The following is a 21,251-nucleotide window of genomic DNA, read 5'->3' as shown; positions in this document are numbered from 1 at the left end:
CCAAAAACATAATTTATTGTCAAGTAACTTTAAAAAAATACACACTGCCAGAAAACACTACCAAATATTTTTTACTGGATACAATTAATGTGATCCACATAATGTAATTTATGAAGCAAAACTCTAGGCACCATTGCCATTTCTGACTGTTGGTATCTATCTTGTTTTGCTTGTTAAGCTTTTTTTTTTTCTTTGTGTACTTTATGCATAACAAACACTCATCATAAACAAGCAAGTGAAATAATCCAAAAGTGTAAGATTTTCCCCAATCTCTCCCCCTTCCCTTGTTTCTCTCCTCTTGGCTCTCCCCCTTTGCATATCTTATTTTTATTTTGGTAGCTTTCTAACATTGCTAATGGGCATAGCCTACTTAAATCTGATCTTTTACTAACAGTTATATATAGCTAAAAAGAGGGGTGTAATTGCGCTAGAATAATAAAAGGAAGGCAATTAAACCACAACAAGCAGCAGCATACATTGCGATAACACAGAAAGCCAATAAAATAGAAAAAGCTGCGCTATAAATTTTGAGTCCATAAAACAAACATGATGCCAGAAAAATAAAATGTGAAGGTTGTAGTCACTCATGAATCACAACATCGCAGTGTGCATGAACAAACAGATAAAGTGCCCGACCACCGTAGATGTCGATTATGCTTACCAAACAGCAAGCGTTAAAAGCAGGTGGCTTGAGAACCCAGCCTGGGCCTTTAAACTCACAAATGACCACAACCCAGCGATCACTTGAATATCACTGCTCACTTCGTTCATCCCAATATCCATAGCTTTCAGTAAATGCTCAGGAAGAGAAAAGGACTAGCCATAGTGCAATATATTCCAAACTATATAAATTAAGTATATATTGCACTGACAATTGTGTAGTAATAAAATGCATAAAAAAGTTGCCGGCCAGCATACACAAATGGAGCCCGTCCTCCTAGTTAGATCGCGTGGTGATGTCACTACGTTCTGGTGGTGATGTCACTACGCAATCTAACTAGGAGGACGGGCTCCGTTTGTGTATGCCGGCTGGCACCTTTTTATGCATTTTATTACTACGCATTTGTAAGTGCAATATATACTTTTTAAATTGATATAGTTTGGAATATATTACACTATGGTTAGTCCTTTTCTCTTCCTGAGCATTTACTGAAAGCTACGGATATCGGGAAGAACGAAGTGAGCAGTGATATTTGATTATCGCTGGGTTGTGGTCATCTGAGTTTAAAGGCCCAGGCTGGGTTCTCAAGCCACCTGCTTTTAATGCTTGCTGTTTGGTAAGCATAAATCGTCAGCTACGGTGGTCGGGCACTTTATCGGTTTGTTCATGCACACTGCGGTGTTGTGATTCATCAGTGACTACAACCTTCACATTTTATTTATATTTTTCTGGCATCATGTTTGTTTTATGGACTCAGAATTTATAGCGCAGTTTTTTCTATTTTCATTTTATAGTTATATATAACTACTGTTGTATTACACTAATGTGTTCAGTCCACTATTTGTATTGCTTATACTGTTCAATAAAAACTTTGAACAAAAAAAGTGTAATATTTAGTACTACTCCACAGTAGTGCAACCAAACAATATAAATACAGTTTGAAAAAATAAATGAATAGTGATGAAAAATGAAAACCGGAGTTAGACTTACCGGTAACTCTTTTTCTAGGAGTCTTCCAGGACAGCCTTTGAGATATAGGGCTCCTCCCTCCGGGACAGGAAACACGTCAAGCCAATTAAATAAAAGGTGTGGTCCTCCAGGCCCTCCTCAGTTTTACTCCAAGAACCGCCGGGAGGCTCTGAAAGACATAACACACTAACAATCACGTTAATACACATCCTCACCACTTAGTCCAATTTAAACAACTTTGGGTGGGAAGCCAGGCTGTCCTGGAAGACTCCTAGAAAAAGAGTTACCGGTAAGTCTAACTCCGGTTTTCTCATATCGTCTTCCAGGACAGCCTTTGAGATGATAAGCAAGGAGCTCACCTTGTCAGGGCGGGACCACTGCCTGGAGGACCTTACGTCCAAAAGTCTGCTCTTTATCAGACCATAAATCCAGACGGTAATGTCTTGCGAACGTTGAGTAGCTGGACCACGTTGCTGCTTTGCAGATCTCCTCCGGAGAGGCTCCAGCCCTCTCTGCCCATGATGCGGAAACCGCCCTTGTAGAGTGTGCCTTAACTAAGGGTGCCTGCTTCCCCTCTAACTCATAGGCTTTAACTATCGCCATTCGTATCCACCTGGCGATAGACGCTTTGGACGCCTTGCAGCCCTTGCGGGCGCCTGAAAAGTTAACAAAAAGTGAGTCTGACTTCCTGAAGACCTTAGTGGCTTCTAAAAAAATTAATAGACTTCTCCTGACGTCTAACAAACTTAAAGATCTCGCCTCATCCTTGTCTGAGGTTGAGAAAAAAGTTGGCAAAATAATATCCTGTGTCCTATGAAAAGTGGACACCACTTTAGGAAGAAAACTAGGATCAGTCTTAAGTACTACCCTGTCCTCTAAGATTAACAGAAATGGCTCTCTGACCGAGAGCGCTTGTAGATCACTGACCCTTCTAGCTGACGTGATCGCTATCAAAAATACAGTCTTTAGTACAATCCACTTAAGTGAAGCTCCCTCTAATGGTTCAAATGGATCTTGGGTCAGAGCCCTAAGAACCAAGGCCAAATCCCAAGTAGGACAGGACTTCATTCTCACAGGCCTGGATCTAGATAGAGCCTTGAAGAAGTTCCTGACAAATGGATTCTGCTGAAGGGAGGACTGAAGGAAAACACTTAAGGCCGCCACCTGTACCTTTAGAGTGCTGATAGATAGGCCCAGTTCTACCCCTGCTTGTAGAAAATCTAGGACTGCCGGGACTTGCAATCCCCTGTTCTCGCAACCAGGAATTAAACCTCTTTCCTACCTTGGCGTAAATTGCCCTAGTAACAGGTTTACGGCATTCTAACAAGGTCTTAATCACTCTTTCTGAGAAACCCTGTGACCTTAAGATTTGTTCCTCAGATACCAGGCCGCAAGCTTGAGCCTCTCTATCTGAGGGCACAGGATCGGCCCCTGGGAAAGTAAGTCCTCCCTGACTGGTAGAAACAGCGGAGGAAGTACGGCCAATCTCTTTATGCTGGCAAACCAGGGTCTCCTTGGCCAAAAAGGAGCTACTAAAATGAGGTCCGTAGTTTCCGAACGGAACTTCTGCAGAACCTCCGCCACCATCCTTACGGGAGGAAAGGCGTAACACAGGCCAAACAGCCATGGATTGGCAAGGGCGTCTATCCCCCTGGCCCGATCCTGTGGGTGAACCGAAAAAAATTGTGTCACCTTCCTGTTGCCTTCTGTTGCAAATAGGTCTATTTCTGGCCTTCCCCAGCATGACACAATCTCCTCGAACACTTCCTTGTTGAGGGACCACTCGTCCTGACCTATCTTCTGGCGACTGAGAAAGTCGGCCAGGAATTTCTGAGTTCCCTTTAGGTGAATGGCTGATATTGAGGACAAATTCTTCTCTGCCCAGCAGAAGATTTTGTCCGCAATTACCTGTAGTGCAGGGCTTCTGGTTCCCCCTTGCTTGTTCAGGTAGGCTACTGCTGTCACATTGTCTGAGCGAACTTGCAGATCCCTGCCATGTAACCGGGACTGGAAGGTTTCTATAGCTTTCCAGACTGCCAGAAGTTCCTTCTGGTTTGAGGAACGACCTGTCTCTAGGTTCGACCAGGAACCCTGGGCTAAGGTTCCCTCTAGGTGGGCACCCCAACCCAGCGCACTGACATCGGTCGTGACCACCACCGTAGCTTGTGGGGACCAGGGAAGACCCCTGTCTAGGTTGACCTGGGCCCGCCACCACCAAAGAGACCTCCTGACTGCCGAGGATAGGGGCATAACCTGATCCAGGCTCTCCTGCCTGCCATCCCAATAACGGAGCATGAGTCTTTGTGAAGGACGCTGATGATGTCTTGCCCAGGCCACCGCTGGAAAGCATGATGTCATCAACCCTAGGACTCTCATCACCTCCCTGATCTGTGCTTCCCGACCAGATTGAAGCTGGGCTACCGCCTGCTCTAGCTTGCCGATCTTCTCCTCCGGAAGAAATACCCTCATTTCCACTGAAGAAATCCTGTATCCTAGATACAGGACCTCCTGTGAGGGGGTCAGCTGGGATTTTTCCTGGTTTATCAGCCACCCCAGTGAGCGCAGAAACCCCAAAGCCTCCTGTATGTCCCTCTGCAGCTGTTGGGCCGACTGGGCTATGAACAGTAGATCGTCCAGATATGGGATCACTGTTATAGCCTTGAGCCTTAATGGGGCCAGTGCCTCTGCCAGAACTTTTGTAAAGACTCTTGGTGAGGCTGAAAGCCCGAAGGGGAGAGCTCGAAACTGGAGGTGTAACACACCCGTGTTCAACCTCACCGCCAACCTGAGAAATCTCTGAGATTCCGGATGAATCGGGATATGCAAATATGCATCCCTGAGATCCACTGTGGCCATGTGACAGCCCTGAAACAGGAATTTGGTTACCGAGAAGATTGACTCCATCCGGAACCGCTTGTATTTTATAAATCTGTTCAGGGGACGGAGATTCAGTATTAACCTGAACTTCCCCGAAGGTTTCTTTACCACGAATACGTGGGAGTAAACCCCCAAGCCTCGCTCCTCCTGAGGTACCTGCACCATTACTTCTTGGTCCACCAGATCCCCCAGAAGAAGAGCCAAAGCCTCTGCTTTCTCTTGGTCCCTTGGTAACCTTGTTACTTGAAAGTTTGGGAGGGGAACTGAACCAAACTCCAACCTGTAGCCGTTCCTTACGAGATCTCGAATGAACGGACTTTCGGTTGAAGCTTCCCACTGTGGGAGGAACTTCCCCAGTCTTCCTCCCACCGGGACGCAGGAGTCACTGGGTTTTAGGGGAGGGTTGAGGAGGATTGAATAAGATACCTCCTCTGCCTCTTCCCTTGTGACCCGTCCAATGCTTTTTGGGGCGAACCTCCCTTTCCTGCAGGTTTTGCTGCCTGGGGCTTCGAAAAAGGCGTTTCCCTTCAGGTCTCTTTTTCCTTTCTGGGAAAGCTTTCTTCCTATCCTGCGTGCGCTCTAACGCCTCTTGCAGGCCGGGCCCAAACAAATGGTCCCCTGAAAAGGGTAATCCACACAACTTTAGTTTTGAAGCTGTGTCTCCTGACCAGGTTTTAAGCCAAACGGCCCTTCTGGCAGCGTTCACTAGTGCTGCTGATCTAGCAGCCAGTTTGACTGATTCTGCAGAGGCATCCGCTAAAAAGCCCACAGCCTTAAACAGTAGCGGAAAGGACTTCAACAGCTGTTGCCTAGAAGTACCTGCAGAAATATGTGATTGTAACTGTGTAAGCCAACACTCCAAGTTTCTGGCCACACAGGTAGCTGCTAGGGCCGGTTTAAGCCCAATGGAAGAGGCATCCCAGGCTCTCTTGAGCAGCAGATCTCCCCTCTTATCCATAGGGTCCCTGAGTGAACCCATATCATCAAAGGCCAAATCTGTCTTCTTAGAGACCTTAGCCAAGGGAGCGTCTAATTTGGGAACCTTGTTCCAGGGATGCACCGCATCCGATTCAAAAGGGAACCTCCTTCTAAGGCTACCTGAAAAAAATGGCCTTTTTTCCGGTTGTTCCCACTCCAGCAGAATCGCCTCCACTAGCGACTTATGGACGGGGAATACCCTGTCTTTCATTACACTCGACCCTTGATACATCATGTCGTGTTTTGAAAGCTGGACCTGTTCTTCTCTGATCTCCAAGGTGTCATATATAGCCTTGAGGAGGTCACCCACATCATCCAAAGACAGCTTGTATCTGGCTGATCTAATGGCCTCTTCCTCCCCCTCAGATTCTGAAGTAGACTCTGTCCTAGAGGAGGCTAATGACCTGGGTAACCTCTCCCTATCCACCTCCTCCTCCTGACTTGGTTCGGATAAGGAAGGCATACTCACGGCTCTGAGTAAAGAGACAGAGGGACCCTGCATCCTATCCATCATGTTTTTAAAAGATTGGAAGGTGGATGCAATCTCATCCTTTACGGATGTTAAAACATTGTGACAAGCTGCCACCGAGTCCTCTTTTACCAGGCTACTGACACAATCTGGGCAAAGCGGCTTCTCCCAACCGGTGCCTAACTTAGCCCCACACACGGCACATTTCCTTCTGGGTAAAGGTATCTGGGCTCTGTCCTGCTTAACCTAAAAACAAAGAAAAACAGGGTCCCATTAAAATACCACCCCTGACCACACCACTGTGCTTCTAGGGTCTGTTTAGGAAGTGCCCCCCTTCACCAGCAGGTTCTCCACCCCGGGAAGGTACTACGGGTCAGAGTGACCCCCCCACCCCCCAGTGTAAGTCCTGGTCTGCCCTCACCAAGCTTACCTGAGAGGTACTGGAGCCTGTTGAACCGGAGTCCACCTGCACAACCGCACTCTCCATGGTTCCTGTGCATCACTCAGTCTCTCTGAGCCTTCACACTGCTCCAGGCAACCCTGTAGTCACACCGCCGCGCCCAAAGGACTGGAACGGGTCCTGCGGCGCCCCCTGATGACGCGAATCGGGGCGGAAGTGCGTCTCTCCCACTTCCGTACGCCAGAGCGCAAAAACTCCGCCCCGACGCCGTGCGTTCCTTACGAACGCACCGCTCACAGTACCCGAACGCCGGTCGGTAGAACGAACGTCTCCCGCCGCCTCCGACCGACAGGTACGAGCGGTTAGCGCTCCGAGGGGGAGATTGCCGCGTATCGGGGTCCCGTTCTCTCCGAACGTTTAAATGGCAGCGGGGACTGAAAGCTACCCTCTCCTCCCTTCGTTCGGACCGAGGGGTGCTAAGGGCCAGGTCCATCAAGGCGCTCTCCCCAGGCAAAACCCCTGAGAAGGAGCTCCCCTTACCAGTTCCAGACGTGCTCCTTCCCGTCCGGCAGGAAACACAAAAACTGAGGAGGGCCTGGAGGACCACACCTTTTATTTAATTGGCTTGACGTGTTTCCTGTCCCGGAGGGAGGAGCCCTATATCTCAAAGGCTGTCCTGGAAGACGATATGAGAAAAAAAGTTAAAAATTAGGAGAAATTGTGATCATATTAAAGTGGTAGTTGAGCCATTCAATGATATTCCTACAGCCCCCTCTGCTATATTAAATAATGTGCCCAGTGTATGTGTTTTTTTTTGAATGCCTCTGTGCACCCAATTTCATAGCACCACTCACTGCTCCCTCTCCCAATCTGACAGCTACAGCGAGAGGGGCTGAGGATCCCCCCCCCAGTGATGTCAGCCAGGAAGAGGAGAGGAGAAGAGGATAGGAGGAGACTGGGAGGTCACTATGAAATGAGGTGTATAGCCGCATTAAAAAAAAAAAATAAAAAAATAAAAAACCACCACAACAAATACACTGGGGACATTATATAAACTTACCACGGTCTCAGGGCTCAGCAGTCACGATAAACCATGGTCAGCGTACAGGAGGGAGGGCAGAACCAGGCAGGATCAACCAGGTATTTTAAGTGCTAGAAAGTCAAATGACACCGCAAGCACTGTGCTGTATAACATGCTTTAAAAGAACATCAGTGTAAAGCACCAATATAAATTTTGCCATCAAGGAAGCACATTAGATCCACCACCACTGTGATATAGTGCCCTTCTCTCAAAAGGAATATAACTAATCAGATCAAAACGCCCCACTCCCCCCCCCCCCATTCTTATGAGTGGGCAAAATTGCATACAATATTATGGTGACTCCACATCACTTCTCCCCCCTTCTCTTGTCCACATATATGTAGAAAAAAAAAAAAAAAAGAGAATGATGGGGCGCCATATGGCAACTGGAAGTGAGGTAGTGGCATCAGGAGAACAAGTTGCGTGTTCCCAACAGCGGTCGGAGGCAGCATGGAGGTATTAAGACAGTTGTGGGAACGCTACCGTGCTGCTATTCTTTGTACAATGCTTGGTTTTAATATTTTAACATGTGAGTGAAGCGATCATTTTTTTAATAAATTGCATGGTGTGGGCAAAATTACACTACTGGAGGCTACTCTTTTTTTCTACATGTATGTGGACAAGAGCTTATGATATAAGAAGGGCGGAGAAGTGATGTGGAGTCTTGCGAGTGGAATAACCATAATATAGTATGTGACTTTGCCCACACATGAGAATGGGGGGAGGCGTTTGGATCTGGCGAGTTATATTCCTTTGGGAGAAGGGCACTATATCACAGTGGTGGTGGATCGAAGGTGCTTCATTGACAGCAAGATTTATATTGGTGCAATACTCTGACATGGACTTTAATGTGGAGGACTTAATATGATCACATTTTCTCCTAATTTTTAACTTTTAAATCAGCATTTATTTTTTGTATTCATAACTTATAACTGTATTCATTTTGTTTGGTTGTGCTACTGTGGAGTAGTATTACATCTTACACTTTTGGATTATTTCCCTTGTTTGTTTATGATACGTATATTAAGTAGCAGCACAATATTTGTAATAGTTGATTAATTTGTAATCACGTTTTGTGTGCGTGGAGGGACACATATATAAAACACCCATCATAAAATTTCTCTGTGTTGTACTTCTGGACCCCCATTTGAATCTCTTTAGCTAGCATTTAAGCTTTTTCTTTCTTTATACTTTTAAAAGTCATCAATACATGCTGTTCTTTAATGCTAAATTCCAGGTATGGCGATCTTTGCACAGTCAAATTGGTCCAGCTTGGAGAAATGTGCCAAGCCCCACAAAGCTAGAAAATTACTGTAGTAGATTTTGATACTACAGTGATTGTTTCTGGCTTAAGACAACCTTGCCGAGCCGCTGAACTGCTGCTTAGTGAACACAGGTGGTTGCTTACTAAGCACAGGCACCGTTTATAAAACACTTTGCACTTTCTGAATGGATGCAAAGCATTTTCTGATTGGACAAGGTAGAGATTGTGATGGCACTGTCCTGTCTGTTTGACTGTAGAGAAAAGTAATCTGGTCTTTCTCTTGCCAATATGAATTGGTAGACTGAATTCGACCAGTAAAATACAAGGAGTCCCATAGGTACCTGTTGTGTTTTATAGTCATATCACATTTTCAGAGTTAACCAGCAGAGAGGACTGCAAGTAAAAGCCACAAATACAGACCTCTCTCACTGGTAGCCATCGACCACAGCACATTATTATTACACAGAGGGAGAAGAAGCAGGATTATTCCCAGTCTACTTGGAGACCCCTAAGATACCCATGCTCCCATGATAATATAGTTATTTCTCTTATTTGTGGTGCTTGCCAATATATTAATATATTACTATGGTTTTATTACCTGCAACATCGCAATACACTCAAGGTAAATATAGCATGTTCTCTAATGACGCGTACACGCGATCGGATTATCCGGCGGACCAGAGCACGCCAGACAATCCGCCCGTGTGTGGGCTCTGGCGGATTTTTTCTTCCCAAAAGTCAGGCGGACTTAGAAAGAAGTTTTGACTCAAAATTGTCCGACAGACAATCCGCTTGTCTGTGTGCTAGTGCACCGGACTTTTAAAATGAACGGACTTGCCCACACACAGAGTAAAGTCCGTTCATTTTGAACATGGCTCCAGATAGACGGGACTAGCGAAGGAAGTTAATGTTGCCACCTCCATCGGCGAGATTGACACCTCACGAGCCCCGTCACCTGGTATGGATTTAAAGGGGACCCCCCTACGCCGAAAAAACGGCGTGGGGGTCCCCCCAAAGTCCATAGCAGACCCTTATCCGAGCACGCAGCACGGCCGGTCAGGAAAGGGGGTGGGGACGAGCGAGCCCCCCCTCAACATGGGGGGGTGCTTTGGGGAAGGGGGCCCTGTGGAGGAGCCCGGCTTTCTCCTTAGTCGCCGCCCAGGGGTCTTCTTCCGACTTCAGGGGTCTTGTCCCGCTCTTCAGTTCTTCTTGCCGGGCCTCCGCTTTCTTCTTCCAGCTCTTTTACTAGCATTGGCCCGGCCTTCTGTCACCACCACCTTCTGCTTCTTCTGATGTTGACACAACGCTCTGTCCGGCCATAATGCTGGGGGCGCGTTGTGCGGTGACTTATATAGGGACATGTGACATCACCATGCGTCCCTATATAAGTCGCCACACAACGCGTCCCCAGCATTACCGCCAGAGAGAGAGCGTTGTGTCAACATCGGAAGAAGAGAAGAAGAAGAGAAGAAAGAGAAGAAGAAGAGAAGAAGAAGCAGAAGACGGCGGCTGCGTCAGCGACAGAAGACCGGGCCAACGCTAGTAAAAGAAGAAAGCGGAGGACCGGCAAGAAGAACCGAAGAGCAGGACAAGACCCCCGAAGTCGGAAGAAGACCCCCATATGGCGGCGACGAGGGAGAAAGCCAGGCTCCTCCGCTAGTAAAAGAGCTAGCAAAAGAGCAGAAGATAGCGGAGGAGTCCGGCGAGAAGACCCCCGGAGCTGTCTAATAAAGTATTTTTAAAAAACTGTGTTGTGTTTTTTTTCTGTACACTTTTTTTTCCCCAGGTGAATGGGTAGGGGTACAATGTACCCCATACTCATTCTTATAGGGTAGGGGGCCGGAATCTGGGGGTCCCCCTATTAAAAGGGGGCTCCCGGATTCTGATAAGCACCCCACCCGCAGACCCTGACAACCAACAGCCAGGGTTGTCGGGAAGAGGCCCTTGTCCTCATCCACATGGGGACAAGGTGCTTTGGGGTGGGGGGGGGGGGTCGCAGGGCCCCCCTTCCCCAAAGCACCCCCCCCATGTTGAGGGCACGCTGCCTGGTACTGCTCAGGAGGGGGGGTGGCGCTCGCTTGTTCACACCCCCTTTCCTGACCGGCGGGGCTGCATGCTCGGATAAGGGTCTGCTATGGACTTTGGGGGGACCCCCACGCCGTTCTTTTGGCGTAGGGGTTCCCCTTTATATCCACACGGGGTGACGGGGCTCGCGAGGTGTCAATCTCGCCGATGGAGGCGGCGTCGTTGACTTTCTTTGCTAGTACTGTCTACCTGGAGCCACGCTCAAAATTAACGGACTTTACTCCGTGTGTGGGCAAGTCCGTTCATTTCAAAAGTCCGGCGGATTGTCCGCCGGACCTAGCAAAGTCTGTGGGTTGTCCGTCGGACTAAGTCCACCGCATAGTCCGATCGTGTGTACGCGCCATAACATTATATTATTAATAATGCATAGAGCTCACTTTTTATACAGATCTTATGTTCATTGTACCCTGGGGGCCTTTATGTTACCATAACCCTATGATATTTGTTTCTTTATCAGTGCAACGTTAATGTATACTTAAACATCCTCTGGAAAAATTCTAGAACTCTCTCGTTTATGCTTTGTACTGTTTCAAAACCTAATAAAAACAGATTCAACATAATACAGTTGTGTGTAGTAATCCACAGTACCCGCAGTTCCTGCTTTGGTTCGATGTTCTTAATGGTGGTGTAATAGATGTGCTGGCCGTACTGATAGGCCACAAGATTCTGCTCTAAATGGTTCTGTGCTGGCCGGACAAACATCATCCAGTTACATAGACTCTCTTCGGACAGGTCAAACCAAAGATCCTCCTGAAAGGCATCCTGGGAATCCAAAGGGTTACTGAGAGACACCTGCAAGAAACAAGTGACTGAATGAATGACACCAATGCATAAAGTTTAGAATAGCTAATGGTTAAAACCCCTGTGAGTATTTTCTATGCCATCTACCGCCCATTGGAGAAATCTCCCTTCACTTCCTGTCCAGTAGATGCGACAGGACATTAGAGGAAATCTCTACAAGGTGAGGAAAAAGTTTCTAAACAGTCATCACCAGAACATGTGCCCCCATTGGAAGTTTCCCCTTTCTGTTCTGGTGACAACTAAAAATTTTGCAGGGATGGTGGTCATCAGTACAAATAGGAGTCCTGAGACCTAACAGGGACATAGACAGCAAACAAAACCAACAGAGGATTTAATCTCCTGCCACTCTATCCAAAACATGGCCTTAGATACACTATATTAATCCCCAAAAGCCATCAATGAAAACCTTCACTTCAAGTATATTACAGTCATCTATTCCTTTCTTCCCAAACTCCTGCTGACCTTCCAAATTTTGTTTGCCAAAAGCCACTGTCCATTATTCCCAAATGCCACCCAGCCCACTCCCTGAAAGCAGCAATTCTCTGACCATGCAATTCTCTATCCACTAATTAATGTACTCGGTTAAGCTTCCCAACGCCTTCTACCCACCACCATCACTAGTATTCCTAGAACCTTCTAAACACCACCAGCAATTATTCCCAAGGACTTCTACCCTTCACCATCACTAGTATTCCCAAGGACTTATACCCACCACATCAATTATTCCCAACACCTACTACCCACCACCATCACTAGTATTCCTAGAACCTTCTAATCACCACATCACGATGAAGATTATTCCCAAGGCCTTCTAACCGTCACTTATATTCCCATGGCCTTCCACCCATCAACATCACTATTTTCAAGGCCTTCCACTCAACGCCATCACCATTATCCACCACCTTCACTATTCTTTCCTTGACCTTCTACCCACTACAACCACTACTAAATTCCAGAGTATTCCACCCACCATCATCACTGTTTTGCAAGGCATGCTACCCACCACCATCACTATGGGGAACATTTATCAACTCTGTCTCATAACTAAACAGAAGTAATGAGAGATAATTTTGCAGCTTGATTCATAGATTCATCCCCTCTGCTGCTCTAAGTTGCACCCCACTTTCTTAATGGGATTTTTTTTCCCACTAAAACAATAAACATGTTATACTTACCTGCTCTGTGTAATGGTATTGCACAGAGTGGTCCCTTTCCTCCTCTTCTGGGGTCTCCGGCTGGTGCACTCAATTCCTCCTCCCTTCCAAATGCCCTCATAGCAAGCCACTTGCTATGGGGGGCAGATGTGCAGGCTTGTTCCCAAGGCGGGCTATGTGTGCCCATAGCCACAGCGCTGCTTGGCCCCAACCCCACTACCTTCTCACTTGCTGTGATTGACAGCAGCAGGAACGAATGTCTACTGTTCCTCCAACAAGGACGGGGGGGAGAGAGGGAGGGAGAGGGAGAGGGAGAGAGTGCTGCTCTCAGGCACAGTGCTAAATTGAGATAAAACTCATCTTCAGTGCTAAATTTGTCACAGTTAGCTGCCCAGGATTGCAGGCACAGAGGTTGCAAATACACAGAACAACCATCACATAGACTTTGCTATTTGAGAAGCAGCCAGACATGCATATAATTTTGTCACTAATTTGCTTGATAAAATGTCATCTTCACCTAGTGCCTGGTACACACAGTGAGATCAGACAGACAAATGATTGTCCGTTTCCTAATCTCATATCGAAATTGAAAAAAAAAAAAAATGGAAAAAAATTTGGAAGTGATATAATACATTGTGTAGTCTAATCTGGCAGAGGTATGCACTCAAAACAATTGATATGCTCACCTCTACTCCCAGCGCTCAAAGGGTGCAGTCAACTTACACCCACCTGGGGATGGTTCTTAATACTTAGCTGCCATTATAAAATAAAACTTATCATGCATAAAAAACAAAAGAATTGGTTAACCTGAGGATTCAAATATAACCACTAACAGCTCTGATACCACATCTCCATATACAACAAAGAATTTGTCTATGTTAAGCATGTAGTACTGCAGTGTAATGATCTATTATACATCATGCAGTAGTGTATGGAACAGATTTGAGAAACGTAATTATTTGAATGAGGCCATTTGATTCTTATCCAACTTGAACTACAATTGTAGCTCAGCAGGATGGATGGTTAGTGTTTACCCACACACAGCGATGTAGACAAACTCCCAGTGACATCTGAACCGGAAATAGATGTCACTTCCTGGTTGCAGTTGAACCGGAAGTAGAAAGGCCTAAGGGGAAGTCAGGGAGATCACTCTCTGCTGACAGCTGCTGAAAATGGTGGGAGGGACAGACGCACCTGTGCAGGTTAGCGACGCCCTGTTTTTAAATACACATAACTATATAAGATTGCTTAGTATATCGTGTGATCACGCTCTCTGAAGACGTGAAAACACGAAACGCGTCAAGGCGGTGATCACACGAGCAAGAGGGTGAGTGTTAGCCGACAAGGACCCGGGTCCACACACGGAGACTGTGTTGGATGAGATCTGCAGCCTACCGGTGAGACGATCGTGCGGCAGCACTTACACCACATATGTTATACGCTGGTTTTAAGTTGTTTTAAATGTAAGCATATTATGTAAGGGGGGGAAAGGAATTTTTTCAATCCTAAATAAAAGGTATCACACTATATGAGACCCCTTGAATCTTTTGCATGTCTACTACCAATGTGAGAGCAATCAGCGGGACACACAGAACCAGACAGAGGAGTTCCACATAGTGGAGATAGGCCCTAAAGTGATTGGAATCTGGTAAGCAGCCATCTATATACATATTCACGGTGGTGGAACAGCACATGGTGAAGGTGTAGGACCATACCCATACACACCCAGATATCTGAGAAGATTGTATGAATATGAATATGAAGGACTGCACTCATTGATGAGGAATAGAGTGTGATCTCTTGGTGTATGGACATTAATTCCTGACAAAAGTCTTGCTGGTTCTTTAATACTTGGTGTTTGGACACCAATTTTGATAAAAGACTTGCTGTTTTTTTTAAAAAGTACTACATGCTTAACATAGACAAATTGTTTGTTGCATATGGAGATGTGGTATCAGCGCTGTTAGTGGTTATATTTGATATAATACATTGTAATGTATTGGTACTGTGTTTGACAACTGTATTGATTAAAACTAAAATCGTACGATCTGTCCTCATATGAGAAAAATGTTCGTACTTGCCCCATTGGATAATTTTGCATAAATGGTCTTGATCGGTTCTTGAAAGCGTTGTACGAACAATCAGATTATCGTACGATTTCTTCGAAAGTGGCATTTTTTGTACGTTTTTCTGATGGTGTGTACGAGCCATATGTCATGGCCTCTCTCCACTACATCCCTTTTTTCCCTCCCTCTTTAAATTCTACAATCTTTAGTCATCTCCCGATTCTAACTGGCCCTTCCGCATCTTCAGGAAAAAAATAAAAAATAAGTCACCCTCACAAACCTTCAGATGGATGTAGCCATCCTTCAGCTCAGATTTTTTAACTAAAGGTCCTTCCAAAGGTCCAAATTGGGTGCGTTTGGGAATACGTCTCTTGGAATACACCCCTCCAAGGAAGCGATCAATGTACAAGACTAAGGGCAAACTGGCTCGAGCTCGGGTCAATACAGGACGGTTGGGAATGGGATGGAGGGCCCCGTGTTTCGGGCACACTGATGGATGGGCATTATTGCACTCTTCACACCCTGTAAGACAGAAAAAAGAACTCTATAAGTAACCAATTCTGTTTGAGGTCATACATTGGTCATACTTTATCTGTCAGACATCCAACACAAAGTTCTTTACACATGCCATCATCTTTTTACAGTTATAGGGTAAGCATTTTGCTCAATGAGACCCCGGTTAAGGCAGCTTTCAGGAAACCATGTTGAGATCATTTCCCTTATAGCCTTCAGGTTCTGCACACCTGTAAATCGCTATCCTAAGCTAACTCTGCCCGTCTCAACCAACTCATCGCTGCAGTGCTAAATGGTTCCTTAACTCCGTTTTAGATAACCGACAGTGTGCATTACTGAGATTTGGTGACAATAGGGGCGCTTTTAAAAAAAAAAAAAAAGGGGGGGGGGAACCTCACATCTTAGACAATCTCAGCGAATTAAGTTTCTTACTATAGATCCTTTCTAGGGAGCAGCTATAAGTTTATCACAATATTAGTTTGATAATTAGAGTGTTTACAATTAGTATCACAAAGTATTTTAGTGAGTGGCGCAGAGTTTATTTGGAGCTGTTATCAGCTGCATTCACACAGTATGCATTACTACCTCTAGAGGCAGAGCCTTGTAATGACATCATTGCGTTCCAGGAAGTGAACGTCCATGCCAGTGACTTTTATATATATGTGCATTTGTTTTATGTCAATGTGAGTGTATATATCCTTACTTAATAACCTTTAAAGTTTTTATTATACTATGGAGTGGCATCTTTCAGTTTACCTTGCATGATTACCTTTTTTGGAGATTTGGTATAATTGGTCCATTGGTGGAATCACAGGTGATGAGACACTCTGGGGAACAAAAGCATTACATGACTACAAAAGCATTACTTCTTTTGAATAAAGGGGATCTCTCACTCTGGAACTTATAAATAAGCACTTTATGAGGGTCTCATTTTACTTTTTTGTGGACTTTATTAGATATTTTTTATACATATGTGTGGCATATGGATTCATTTCCATTTATTACTGGTTTATTTAAATCTTTTTTTTTAGTTTAGTGCAACACTTTAATGCTTTATTTATATTTATTAGAAGGGATATCATCCTTTATGTGTTTGGAGTGCAGGAGGAAACCGGAGCACCCGGAGGAAACCCACGCAGGCACAGGGAGAACATGCTAACTCCATGCAGGTAGTGCCGTGGTTGAAATACAAACAGAATGGGATTCAAACAGCGGAAGTGCTAACCACTTAGCCACTGTGTTGGCAACCTATAATAATTTCATATATAAATACACATACATTAACTCGTGTTCGTAAGAATCTTTATCGTTGTCAGTTAGAAATAACTGTATTACAACTGACACAGGTTTTATTCATAGATTATAACCCTTTTGCTGCCAGAGCCAGTTTCCTGTTTTTTTGGGGTATTTTCAACATATTTACAAAATAATTTTAGGTCTGAAGACTACATAACCCCACCTGCCCCTCCACCCCCAAGACATTATATATTTTTTGGAAGAGGACACCCTAGAGAATAAAATAGTGTTAGTTCCAATTTTTTATGTCACACAAAATGACTTAGGAAATGCAAAATTTCTGTGAAAATTAGAGGTAATTTTACGGTGCAAAAATGCAATAAATTACTCAATTTTTTTTTGTGAAATATAAAAGATGAGGTTGCACCAAATGAATAAATACCAAACATGTTAAACCTTAAAATTGCATGCGCCCGTGAAATGGCAGCAAACTTCAGTACCTTTTACATAGGCTTATGCTTAAAGAAGTATGGCCAAAGCTTTTTTGGCCATATTTCTTTATGGATCACAGGAGTGCAGTTGGTTCAGCAATCGTGTGATCCTTTTTCAGCTGACAGTGGGCTGAAGCAGAAGAGTGATCAGCGGTGTTTGATCACTCAGTTCTCACTATAGAGGTGGCCGGGTGGCCCGGGGGGCGGGGGTAATCGATGCTGCATCCACCTAAGTAAGTATACTTTTTTTTTTTTTTTAAACCCTGAACGTCTTTTAAAAACCCATACAGGTCATCAGTTTAACCAGAAAAGAAAGCACTCACGCTGCCTCATCCGTGAATAATAATGCAAATACAAAAAAAGAAGGGTCCCTAAAGGTGACCCAAGATTGGACTTTAATGGCACAGTAAACAAGGATATGAAAAAGTAATATCTATTGAAACATAGAAACATGCACAGTATATAGTAGAAAAAGGACCACAAAAATGAGAATTAAAAAAAAAATATACATGGAAATATATAGTATGTAATGAGAGCCCTAGTGTGTCAACACGTTTCGCTGTTAAGCTTCGTCAGGACACATTCGGGATTGTTTGGTTGCAAGAAAAAAGGAAAACAGGTCTAACTATCTTGCAAGAGAGTCAGTCATGTTAAACATATAGTTAAAGAAGAATTATCCAATATAGGAAAAGAGTTGGCTCACAGGAAGAGAGCAATTCTCAAAGGATTCATAGGAACCAGTGGCTCAAAAAATTGAATATCCTTGTATTATAGCCTCAAACAGGGGGTGATGCATACAACAACGAGGAACAGAAGATAACCAAATATAGGCTGTCACAACATGGATGAATACCATCTTGCAAACCAAGATATCCAATAAACAGACAAGCTCAGCTAAATTCAAACACAGGAGTATGTTATACTCAAGGCTCTTTTTGCTCTCTCCCAGGGGGTTACGTTTGATGTCTCCATACCAACAAACTTGTTTTTTGAGGAAAGTAGCATGGCCTTGAGTACAACATACTCCTGTATGTGTCCTGATGAAGCTTAACAGTGAAACTTGTTGATGCACTAGGGTTCACATGACATAGAAATATATAGTATGTATATGGTTTTTTAATTCTCATTTTTTATGGTCCTTTTTCTACTATATACTGTGTATGTTTCTATGTATATTACTTTTACATATCCTTGTTTACTGTGCCGTTAAAGTCCGATCTTTTGGGACCCTTCTTTTTTGTATTCCCAGGTCATCAGTTTAGTCATTGTAAGTGTTTGGGTGTAATTTCATTTTTTACCTCCCATCATATATGTGGTAATTTTTTGGAGGTAAACTGTCCTCCAATGAATCACACTCCATTACAGTAGATTCTTCCCCAGCCAGGGAAATTGACATCTTACACGTCAGAAACAAGAAAGAGAGATCAGTCAATGGACGTTTACTGATCACCCTCCCCTCTAACTGGCCACTCCTGCCATGCTGGTCCCAGGCCCACTGATGGACAGAGTCCAGGAAACATGTTGTGGGCACACTGGAAGTAATGGGGGGGGGGGGGGGGTGAAGTATGTAAAAAAATAAATAAATAAAAAAGTTTCTATAGTGGTAGCAGTAAAAGGGTTAAAGTAAAATATTAAACAATTAGTCCATGTGTCTGTGTGTAAATAGGTCAGCTGATCTGCAAGGCTGATAAATGGGTTCCTGTGTCCACATAGGGGGGTCTGGGGATTCAGCAGGGGGCACAGGATTCCATATATTCTGTGACTGTTGAACGAGAGAAAAGTCAAAGTACACTTAAAGTTACTCTAGTGATGGGTAAGGAAGAAGCTCATGGCTACAGGTTCTTGCTAAAACTAAACTAGATGGAAATTTATAGACACAGCTTAGAACCTGGGCAGCACAGTGATGTAGTGGTTAGCACTCTCACCTAGCAGTAAAAAGGGTCGCTGGTTTGAATTCCAACCACGACACTGCCTGCCTGGAGTCTGCGTAGGTTTCCTCCGGGTACTCCGGTTTCCTCCCACACTCCAAAGACATGCAGGTAGGTTAATTGGCTTCTGTCCCAAATTGGCCCTAATATATGAATGGGGACCTTGGATTGTGGGCTCCTTGAGGGTAGGGACCGATGTGAGTGTGCAATGTACAGGGACAGGGACAATTGTAGACACTCACTCAGGTTGGACTGGTGTCTTTATTCAACCTTACTATGTAACCTCTGGGACTTGTAGTTCCATACTGATTGTGTGTTGCTAGTTGCTACACTGCCTGCTTGGACTTGTAGTTCTGTATTGGCTGTGTGCCGCTATCTGGACTGCTTGGATATGTGGTGCGTGAAATCATGGTTTGGAATTTGTAGAACCCATGTTTTGTTTTGTTTTTTAACACTCTAAGGCCTCTTTCACACTAGCAGGCATATCAGGTCTGCCTGTCAGTTTTTCAAGCAAACTTTATCGGACCCTCTAGTGGCCTCTATGGAGCGGACATGTGTCCGTTTACCCCTGCCAACATCCGATCTGATCCTATCCGTTAAAAAAACAGACAGATGGGGATCCATTCCCAATCCATCTGGCAGATCAGATCAGATCAGATGGCAGAGAATAGAGCTGGCTGTGTCTGTGTCTGCTTGGCATAAGCACAGCGGACATGGACGAGCTATCCACCCTGCTTGGCGGGGATCAGCAAACAAGCAGGTGGACTGTTTGTACCTGTGAATCACTTTCCCAGGTTAACTTTGCACATTACAACCAACTCATTGCTGCAGTGCCAAATGGCTCATAAATTTTGTTATAGATTACTGGCATTATCGTATAAAGATTTTTTTTGGCTGTCTGCATGCTACTAGTTGGACACTGTGACCACTTGGACTTGTAGTTCTGCATTGGCTGTGTGTCACTACCCTGATGAGTGAAATCATTGCTTGGAGTATGTAGAGTGGAGTTTTATTTTGTGAATTGATGGAACTTTGACCCACGTTTGTTACATTGTCCCCTCCATTCTGGTCTCAGCTCAATAAAAAACACACTACACATCGCACCTGTGTGCGCTGTCCCCATCTGCGCTCCTAGTTTGTACAAGCAACCAATGTACAGTATTAGATTGCAGACAAAAGCCATAAAACAATAAAAATGTTGATTGCAAGCAATGTTCCTGTTTTATATCTTGATACTTTTTTTATATATATTTTTTTCTGTCTATATAGTCAACACGAGACCTTCTGGATTATCTGTGGTAATTTCTGATACCTCCTCCACCCCCCACCCCCTCTCAACAAAACAGGTTGCCCAACACTGATCTAAACTGCTTTATAATTTACTATTTTCTAAGGCATTAGATCTCGTAGTCTCCTAGCAACATTCACTCCCTGGGGCGACTACAAGAAGATCTGGAGGCTCTGATCACCTAGAAGGCAGGCTGAAGGGGGATTGCATTAGGCTGAAGTCCCTAAAGAATAAGCATCTTATAATCATCAAATATATCTCTAACTTGTGCTAATCCCTTCCAGTTCCCCGGAGTGCAGACATCCCTCCTGAGGAAGACAAGGAATGCAGACTCCACACCGCTGTGATAAGCATAAATTGTATTAACAGTCAGTACAACACAAATCTGCTCTCTGTATTAGATGCAAAATGCATATCATTGCTGCCTGAACGGTCCAAATTAAACATTTTTATTCCTTGTTTTCATGTGAATCTGTGGTTTTCCCACACAGAACATTGCTTTACTGTAGCCCTTCCCAGAAGAATATACTCCCCTTCCCTTGGCCACAGGGAGAGAAAAAAAGAAAGCCCTGAATGAGCTACAAGTTGCCAGAGTTGTACTTTCCCAATGCTAAGGCTTCCCTGTAAAGCAATGAATGGCTCAGCACTGTCATGTAGAGTTAGGCACATGTATCTCAATATGCAAAGTACTGGATTGTTTGGCTTCTGTAGACAATTGGAATGGCAGGGGAGCAAAAGGAAAGGTCTCCAAGGGCACCTTTAGAATTCGCAGTCTCCGGCCGTTGTCCTGCGTCATACGCCTGCAGTCTCCGGCCGTTGTCCTGCGTCATACGCCTGCAGTCTCCGGCCGTTGTCCTGCGTCATACGCCTGCAGTCTCCGGCCGTTCCCCTGCGTCATACGCCTGCAGTCTCCGGCCGTTCCCCTGCGTCATACGCCTGCAGTCTCCGGCCGTTCCCCTGCGTCATACGCCTGCAGTCTCCGGCCGTTCC

General features: G+C 44.8%; 1 protein-coding gene across 2 annotated transcripts in view; it reads right to left on the bottom strand.

The window, feature by feature from the left end:
• The window catches only part of PRDM10 (PR/SET domain 10), a 133,651-nt gene that overhangs the window by 42,858 nt on the left and 69,542 nt on the right, over positions 1–21,251 (bottom strand). For both annotated transcript variants that reach the window (XM_077457887.1, XM_077457886.1), the window contains exons 7-8: positions 15,086–15,327; positions 11,373–11,576 (exon numbers count right to left, since the gene is read on the bottom strand). In XM_077457887.1, coding sequence (XP_077314013.1) covers positions 11,373–11,576; positions 15,086–15,327 — 446 coding nt within the window. The remainder of the gene's footprint in view (positions 1–11,372; positions 11,577–15,085; positions 15,328–21,251) is intronic.

This window comes from Lithobates pipiens, unplaced genomic scaffold (assembly GCF_037356315.1).
Source record: "Lithobates pipiens isolate NorthernLeopardFrog02 unplaced genomic scaffold, aLitPip1_a1.2 Scaffold_27, whole genome shotgun sequence".
In the NCBI taxonomy this organism is placed as follows: domain Eukaryota; kingdom Metazoa; phylum Chordata; class Amphibia; order Anura; family Ranidae; genus Lithobates; species Lithobates pipiens.
This window is presented reverse-complemented; position numbering and strand designations above follow the sequence as displayed.